The sequence below is a fragment of the Erinaceus europaeus genome, chromosome 17, assembly GCF_950295315.1.
Source record: "Erinaceus europaeus chromosome 17, mEriEur2.1, whole genome shotgun sequence".
NCBI lineage: Eukaryota > Metazoa > Chordata > Mammalia > Eulipotyphla > Erinaceidae > Erinaceus > Erinaceus europaeus.
Genome location: NC_080178.1, coordinates 82,167,420 through 82,176,413, shown reverse-complemented (window position 1 = coordinate 82,176,413; position 8,994 = coordinate 82,167,420). Strand labels below are relative to the sequence as shown.

The 8,994-nt window shown below is 55.2% G+C and overlaps 1 protein-coding gene across 2 annotated transcripts in view; it reads right to left on the bottom strand.

The window, feature by feature from the left end:
* Window positions 1-2,886: 2,886 nt before the first annotated feature.
* LMO1 (LIM domain only 1) overlaps window positions 2,887-8,994 on the bottom strand; it is a 44,116-nt gene continuing 38,008 nt past the window's right edge. For both annotated transcript variants that reach the window (XM_060177231.1, XM_060177230.1), the window contains exons 3-4: window positions 7,231-7,356; window positions 2,887-3,261 (exon numbers count right to left, since the gene is read on the bottom strand). In XM_060177231.1, coding sequence (XP_060033214.1) covers window positions 3,156-3,261; window positions 7,231-7,356 — 232 coding nt within the window. In that variant the 3' untranslated portion in view covers window positions 2,887-3,155. The remainder of the gene's footprint in view (window positions 3,262-7,230; window positions 7,357-8,994) is intronic.

The window sequence follows — 8,994 nt, the reverse complement described above, 5'->3', positions numbered from 1 at the left end:
GGGTGCTGTCTGTGGTCAGGGACCCCAGGTTTACCTTCCTCAAGGAGGAGGAGCAAGGGGGGAGGGCGATCTAGGCTAGTCATCTTTTCTGTCTGGGCTCTGTCTTAGAGCTCTTTCTTTTCTTTTCTTTTTTTTTCTTGCCATTCTCTTCTGATCTGTAGTGTCTGTGTGGAGAAGTCTTCTGCTAATCTTATGGGTTTTCCTCTGTAGGTGACTCTTTATTTTTCTCTTGCAACCTTCAGGATCCTTTCTTTATCTTTATTCCTTTCCATTCTAAATATGATGTGTCTTGATTTTTTTAAGTCTGGGTTAATTCTGTTTGGGACCCTCTGTGCTTCTTTTTTTTTTTTTTTTAAAGTTTTGTACGCATTTTTTTAAATTTATTTTTCTTTTTTTTTCTTTTTTCTTTTTTTCTTTTTATTTTTTTTATAATTTATTTCTTTATTGGGGAATTAATGTTTTACAATCAACAGTAAATACAATAGTTTGTACATGCATAACATTCCCCAGATTCCCATTTAACAATACAACCCCCACTATGTCATTCATCATCTTTCATAGACCTGTATTCTCCCCACCCACCCACCCACCCCAGAGTCTTTTACTTTGGTGTAATACTCCAATTCCATTTCAGGTTCGACTTGTGTTTTCTTTTCTAATCTTGTTTTTCAACTTCGGCCTGAGAGTGAGATCATCCCATAATCATCCTTCTGTTTCTGACTTATTTCACTCAACATGATTTTTTCAAGGTCCATCCAAGATCGGCTGAAAACAGTGAAGTCACCATTTTTCACAGCTGAGTAGTATTCCATTGTGTATATAGACCACAACTTGCTCAGCCACTCATCTGTTGTTGGACACCTGGGTTGCTTCCAGGTTTTGGCTATTACAAATTGTGCTGCCAAGAACATATGTGTACACAGATCTTTTTGGATGGATGTGTTGGGTTCCTTAGGATATATCCCAAGGAGGGGAATTGCAGGGTCATAGTCCATTTCTAGCCTTCTGAGAGTTCTCCAGACTGTTCTCCACAGAGGTTGGACCAACTGACATTCCCACCAGCAGTGCAGGAGCGTTCCTTTGACCCCACACCCTCTCCAGCATTTGCTGCTGTTACCTTTTCTGATGTATGACATTCTCACAGGAGTGAAGTGATATCTCATTGTTGTCTTGATTTGCATTTCTCTGACAATCAGAGACTTGGAGCATTTTTTCATGTGTTTCTCGGCCTTTTGGATCTCTTCTGTGGTGAATATTCTGTCCAAGTCCTCCCCCCATTTTTGGATGGGGTTATTTGTTGTCTTGTTGTTGAAGAGCTCTTTCTTTTTATAGATTCACCTATTTTTTTATTTTTAAATTTTATTGATGTCAGATAGAGACAGAGAGAAGTTGAGAGGTAGAGGGTACGGGGGTTGGGCGGTAGCACACCAGGTTAAGCACACATAGCAAAAGGACCCCACCTGCAGGAGGGTCGCTTCACAGGCAGTGAAGCAGGTCTGCAGGTGTCTGTCTTTCTCTCCCCCTCTCTGTCTTCCCCTCCTCTCTCCATTTCTCTCTGTCCTATCCAACAACGATGACAAGGGCAACAAAAATGGAAAAAAAAAATCCAAGAGCAGAGGATTCATAGTGCAGGCACCGAGCCCCAGCGATAACCCTGAAAGCAAAAAAAAAAAAAAAAAAAAAGAGAGAGAGAGAGAGAGAGAGAGGTAAAGGATAGACAGAGAGGGAGAGAGACAGACACCTGCAGACCTGCTTCACAATCTTGCAGGCAGAGACTGAACTGGGGGCTTGAACCCAGAAAAAAAAGGGAAGGGAAGAGAGAGAGAGGGAGGGAGGGGGGAGATATTAGAGCTCTTCTCATTGTGGCATAAAGTGGTACTGGGGATTGAACCTGCAGCTTGGGGGCCTTGGACATGCATGCTCTGTGCTCTGAGAAGCTGAGCTTCTCCCTAGATCTCTTTTGAGCTCCACCTAGCGACATCTTTTTAGTCACCTTTTTTTAGACACCAAGACAGCGTTTCTGCTGCCCTCCATGAGCCCAGCTCAGTGCAAGGTGGACAGCATCCCAGGAGGCCGTCCACTCCTGCCCATGCCTGCCCACACACTCCATCTCCTGCCTGCCGGCACACGTCTATCCGTGTCCAGAATCTGTCTCTGAGTCTCCAGAGTCGTCTCAAGTGTGTCTGTAGGAGGGAGCTGTCCCATCCCGGGCTCCCTGTGCGCCTCCATCCACCTCTTCTCTGGAGCTGCCCCTTCTCCTCACGGGCACGAGTTGGGTCTGACCTGTGGCTCAGCCTTGTGTCTGGAGCCTACAGCTGGGGGCGGGTGGAGGGCACAGAGGCTTGCCAGCCAGCTGGCCTGGGCTGGGCCGCAGAGGAAAGGATTGTTCTCGCTCACCTAGATGAGTAGAAAGCCGGACCCCAGGCAGGTCCCGGGCTGCTGGGCAGAGGCAGCAAACACTGTCTGTCACCCTGAAAGGGAAGAGGGGTGTAAGGCTGGACTGCAGTGGGAGGATCTGGGGTCCTACTGTGGAGGAGGTTGGCACTGGGTCCCCACCTGGGCAGTCAGGGAGTCTGGGGTAGGGGATGCCACACAGAAACCCAGGGAAGGGAGGCTTTATCTTGTCTTCACCTGGAACGGAGGTACTCAGGTCCAGGGAATATGCTCTTCTGCTGGGGGGGAGGTGGAGTAGACACCTCAGTTCTCACTCCTGCTGGGGTGGGAGGTTGGAGGCTGTCTTTTCTGTCTAGGTTCTTCCCCGAAGCCCACCTGGAGCTCCCCTGCTTGGCAGCAGAATGTGCTGGAGCCCATGCCCGCCCCCCACGCCCTCCTGAGCAGAGGGAAGGGCCCCAGGCCTGTCAGTCATGTGATCAACACAGAGTAACCTCCCCAGAAACATTCATAAGTTTAATCCACGCCAGTAATAAAATCGCATTACATTTCTCATAAAATAAATGTTCCCATTTATATACAGAAGACAGACTGTACAGGCCCAGCCTGGCCCCCAGAGGGGTCACACACAGATGGAGAAGGCAGCGGTGGAGGAGGGGACCGCCTCCCCATCGAGGACGGAGGAGTTCCAATGTGGCAGGAGAGCTGGCCGGCCAGGCGGGCGGGCGGGCGGGCAGACAGGCCTGAAGGCCAGGCACTGGGTGTTACTGAACCTGGGACTCAAAGGTACCATTGAGCTGCCCTTCCTCATAGTCCATCTGACACAGGATCATGTTGTTCTTCAGGAAGAATTTGTCTCCCACACAAAACCTGGAAAATCAAGCAGGAGAGAGAGAGAAAGACCATGGAGGTTCCCAGTAGATAGAGGGGCTCCAGACAGGCCCCAGCCCAGCTCAGGAGGCCAACCTGGGGGCACGTGCGGCCCTGGGGAGTTTGATCCTTAAACTTTCTAGAGGAGGACCCTCAAAGCTGCTCAGTCATGGGAGGTCAGCCCCTACAGCCAGGGTTAGAGGAGAGACAGACTGACAGACCTTCCCTAGTCAGCCCCTGCAGCCAGGGTTAGAGGAGAGACAGACTGACAGACCTTCCCTAGTCAGCCCCTGCAGCCAGGGTTAGAGGAGAGACAGACTGACAGATCTTCCCTAGTCAGCCCCTGCAGCAGGGTTAGAGGAGAGACAGACTGACAGATCTTCCCTAGTCAGCCCCTGCAGCCAGGGTTAGAGGAGAGACAGACTGACAGATCTTCCCTAGTCAGCCCCTGCAGCCAGGGTTAGAGGAGAGACAGACTGACAGACCTTCCCTAGTCAGCCCCTGCAGCCAGGGTTAGAGGAGAGACAGACTGACAGACCTTCCCTAGTCAGCCCCTGCAGCCAGGTTTAGAGGAGAGACAGACTGACAGATCTTCCCTAGTCAGCCCCTGCAGCCAGGGTTAGAGGAGAGACAGACTGACAGATCTTCCCTAGTCAGCCCCTGCAGCCAGGGTTAGAGGAGAGACAGACTGACAGATCTTCCCTAGTCAGCCCCTGCAGCCAGGGTTAGAGGAGAGACAGACTGACAGATCTTCCCTAGTCAGCCCCTGCAGCCAGGGTTAGAGGAGAGACAGACTGACAGATCTTCCCTAGTCAGCCCCTGCAGCCAGGGTTAGAGGAGAGACAGACTGACAGACCTTCCCTAGTCAGCCCCTGCAGCCAGGGTTAGAGGAGAGACAGACTGACAGACCTTCCCTAGTCAGCCCCTGCAGCCAGGTTTAGAGGAGAGACAGACTGACAGATCTTCCCTAGTCAGCCCCTGCAGCCAGGGTTAGAGGAGAGACAGACTGACAGATCTTCCCTAGTCAGCCCCTGCAGCCAGGGTTAGAGGAGAGACAGACTGACAGATCTTCCCTAGTCAGCCCCTGCAGCCAGGGTTAGAGGAGAGACAGACTGACAGATCTTCCCTAGTCAGCCCCTGCAGCCAGGGTTAGAGGAGAGACAGACTGACAGATCTTCCCTAGTCAGCCCCTGCAGCCAGGGTTAGAGGAGAGACAGACTGACAGACCTTCCCTAGTCAGCCCCTGCAGCCAGGGTTAGAGGAGAGACAGACTGACAGACCTTCCCTAGTCAGCCCCTGCAGCCAGGGTTAGAGGAGAGACAGACTGACAGACCTTCCCTAGTCAGCCCCTGCAGCCAGGGTTAGAGGAGAGACAGACTGACAGATCTTCCCTAGTCAGCCCCTGCAGCCAGGGTTAGAGGAGAGACAGACTGACAGATCTTCCCTAGTCAGCCCCTGCAGCCAGGGTTAGAGGAGAGACAGACTGACAGACCTTCCCTAGTCAGCCCCTGCAGCCAGGGTTAGAGGAGAGACAGACTGACAGATCTTCCCTAGTCAGCCCCTGCAGCCAGGGTTAGAGGAGAGACAGACTGACAGATCTTCCCTAGTCAGCCCCTGCAGCCAGGGTTAGAGGAGAGACAGACTGACAGATCTTCCCTAGTCAGCCCCTGCAGCCAGGGTTAGAGGAGAGACAGACTGACAGATCTTCCCTAGTCAGCCCCTGCAGCCAGGGTTAGAGGAGAGACAGACTGACAGATCTTCCCTAGTCAGCCCCTGCAGCCAGGGTTAGAGGAGAGACAGACTGACAGACCTTCCCTAGTCAGCCCCTGCAGCCAGGGTTAGAGGAGAGACAGACTGACAGACCTTCCCTAGTCAGCCCCTGCAGCCAGGTTTAGAGGAGAGACAGACTGACAGATCTTCCCTAGTCAGCCCCTGCAGCCAGGGTTAGAGGAGAGACAGACTGACAGATCTTCCCTAGTCAGCCCCTGCAGCCAGGGTTAGAGGAGAGACAGACTGACAGATCTTCCCTAGTCAGCCCCTGCAGCCAGGGTTAGAGGAGAGACAGACTGACAGATCTTCCCTAGTCAGCCCCTGCAGCCAGGGTTAGAGGAGAGACAGACTGACAGACCTTCCCTAGTCAGCCCCTGCAGCCAGGGTTAGAGGAGAGACAGACTGACAGATCTTCCCTAGTCAGCCCCTGCAGCCAGGGTTAGAGGAGAGACAGACTGACAGATCTTCCCTAGTCAGCCCCTGCAGCCAGGGTTAGAGGAGAGACAGACTGACAGATCTTCCCTAGTCAGCCCCTGCAGCCAGGGTTAGAGGAGAGACAGACTGACAGATCTTCCCTAGTCAGCCCCTGCAGCCAGGGTTAGAGGAGAGACAGACTGACAGATCTTCCCTAGTCAGCCCCTGCAGCCAGGGTTAGAGGAGAGACAGACTGACAGATCTCCCCTAGTCAGCCCCTGCAGCCAGGGTTAGAGGAGAGACAGACTGACAGATCTCCCCTAGTCAGCCCCTGCAGCCAGGGTTAGAGGAGAGACAGACTGACAGATCTTCCCTAGTCAGCCCCTGCAGCCAGGGTTAGAGGAGAGACAGACTGACAGATCTTCCCTAGTCAGCCCCTGCAGCCAGGGTTAGAGGAGAGACAGACTGACAGATCTTCCCTAGTCAGCCCCTGCAGCCAGGGTTAGAGGAGAGACAGACTGACAGATCTTCCCTAGTCAGCCCCTGCAGCCAGGGTTAGAGGAGAGACAGACTGACAGATCTTCCCTAGTCAGCCCCTGCAGCCAGGGTTAGAGGAGAGACAGACTGACAGATCTTCCCTAGTCAGCCCCTGCAGCCAGGGTTAGAGGAGAGACAGACTGACAGATCTTCCCTAGTCAGCTCCTGCAGCCAGGGTTAGAGGAGAGACAGACTGACAGATCTTCCCTAGTCAGCCCCTGCAGCCAGGGTTAGAGGAGAGACAGACTGACAGATCTTACCTACCACAGAACCTGAGAGAGAGAGAGAGAGAGAGAGAGAGAGAGAGAGAGAGAGAGACAGAAATGCAAAGAGAGGAGAGAGCCATGAGAGGAGAGGCATAAGGGAGGAAGGATCAAGTGGTCGTTTTTCCACCCTTTTCTTCTCCCCGGCTTAAGAGGGTGGCTCTTCCTCTACTGGAGCCTGTCCCGCCATCTCTGTCCTATCCTTCTCTCTCTCTCTCCCCCAGTCCTCAAGGATTTATCCCCCACTCCCACTCCAAATGTCTCCAAGGTGTTGAGGTCTTATGGGACCCCAGGGTTTTGAGCCTGGTCTTAGCTGGTCCTAGTTGGACCACCAGGTGGCGTTGCAGCTACACTGAGCCCTCCAAGGCAGGGGTCTGGTGACCGCCCCCAACTGACCAGAGCTCCCTGCAGGTCCCTGGGGACCTCACCCTCTGGGAGTGCTTGTACTAGCTCCTTTCTAAGCAGGGGGCTCCTGAGGAAAGGGCCCTGGCTCAACTGAGCCAGAGGCAGGTCTAGACCAGAGGGCTCATGGCTGGAACCAGAATCCCAGGAGTGGGGTCTCCTCTGCACATGCTTGTGACCCACAAGGCATGCCCACAGATCCCCCAGCACACGTGTGTACCAGGGTACATTTCTACCCACCCACTGTGCACACACACCCTGCCCGCTGTGTCTGTCCTGTACACAGATCCACACGGACAAGGACGCTTCAGACACACCTCCCAGCCACACCACCAAGCGGTCTGACATGCACACGCACAGAGTGAGCAAAGGACGCTGCAGAGTGAGCTCTCACAAAGCCAAGTCCACCTTGGCTACGCAGAACGTGGTTCTGGGGTGCGTCCACTTGGGCATGAGATGAGGCAGCCAGACACACACACACAGGGACATGGACACGCTAGGACCCTGGTGCTCCTGCTCTTGCATGGCAGGGGTTGCTCACGGGAGCTGTGTTGACAGGGCCAGCTGCCCGCCCAGCACTCACCGCTGGTTGCACAGCTGGCAGGCAAAGCAGTCGAGGTGGTACACGTTGTCCCGGGCCCGCATCACCATCTCGAAGGCCGGGATGAGCTTGCTGCAGGCGGCACAGTTCCCTGTGGTGCCAAAGAGCCTGTGGGCAGACGGGGCGCAGACGCATGGCTGCCCAGGGAGCACCTACCCTGCGGTCCCACCTCTCCCTCTCCTTGGGCTTGGCGGGGGGCTGGGGTGGGGGAGAGGCCAGGGCAGGACCTATGTGCTACCAAGGCACTGGGCTTGAGAGAGATGAAAGGAATACGGGGCCAGCTGGCACTGCCACACCTGGCTGAGCAGACCCTCAAGCACCCAGGGCCACAAGGACCAGTCTGGGTTGAGCTCTCAGCAGACTCCAGACTCACACAAGCCTAACACACAGGCAGTCTGCTGACCATGGCTGTGCGTCCTCAGGACACTCCCTCAGACTCAGACTGACGGTAGTCCTCCAGGCTTTCCCTGCCTCCCGCTCCGTGCAGCCTTTTCCACCTTCTCAAGCAGGGGTGCTGAACTCAACGACACTGTTTAAAGTTGTGTCTTCAAGAGCACAGGAGCCAGAAGGGAGTTCCGAGGCTCCTGGTGCAAGTGCTGTGTGAGTCTCACACCCTTCCTGCCAGCTGCTGGCTGGAGACCCCAGGGGCTGGGGGCTGGCTGGATGTCCCAGTGGCCTCAGCCAGCCAAGCTGCTTCCTTCCTACCACTCCTCTGCAGGCAGGCAGAGTGAGACCCCCAAGGAAGCCGGGGGCTGAGAGGCAGGCTGGAGGGCCCCCAATCCCTGATCTGTCCAGCCCCAGCTCAGGTGCCCACAGACCAGCTTGGCTCCATTCTTCATAGCACACAGTGCCTGGTGGCTCTGACTAGGTGGACAAAGGCTAGGTCACAGCTCTGCCTGCCACAGGTGCCTCTGCCCACCCTCACCCCCAAATCAGCAGTGGCTGCAGACATTCTCTGAGGCCTAGCAGCTCAAGCTACTTGGCCCCAAAGTTAGTCCTTGGTCTCCTGGGCCAGAGCCTGAGAGGATGCCCAAAGCTGCAGGATGGCGGGACAGAAGCTGAGGAGTGTCTCATCCCTCAGTCTGCAGTCCGGACACCCCAAGGGATCCCTAATCTCCTAAAACTCTCCTCCCCAGGCCCTGCTTCACAGCTCCACTCAAATGCCCTGAGCTTTTGCTAAGCAGACTCTGCAGGCAGGAGGACTGTGGGCTCTGTGGGAAAGCAGGGGAGTCTCCGCTGAGAACCTGCCTCCCCACACGCCCAGCAGAGCAGAGGGAGCCCCATGGAACCCCTGCCCCACCCGACCTATTAATGAACGCGATGGACCTTGCTTCCCCACCAGGCCGGACACCGGCAGCCTGAGTAAGAGCCAAATGCAGGCGCTGGGCTCCCGCCAAGGCCCCTGCATTGTGGCCTCCTTCCAGCTGTGCTGAGGTCATAGGCAGCCTGAGGAGGGCTAATGGGGGGTGGGGGCGGGGGAGCGGATCCAGGCTACAGGGGAGGACAGGCTAGAAAGCAAAGGAACACTAAGGCCCAAAGCCTCCCATCCTCTCCTCACTCCTGCACGGAGCAGGGGACAAAGACAGGCTCAAACCCAGGGCCGGGCCTCCATCGTTCCCCCTGAAAGGGGAAGGAGGCACAGCAGGGAGGGTGGGAGGCAGGGAGGCCCCTGGCCTGCTCCCTCGAGCCCCCAGCCTCCCTCCCAGATGCCAGGGCCTGGGGTGTCCCAAGCACCTGCTGAGGAGG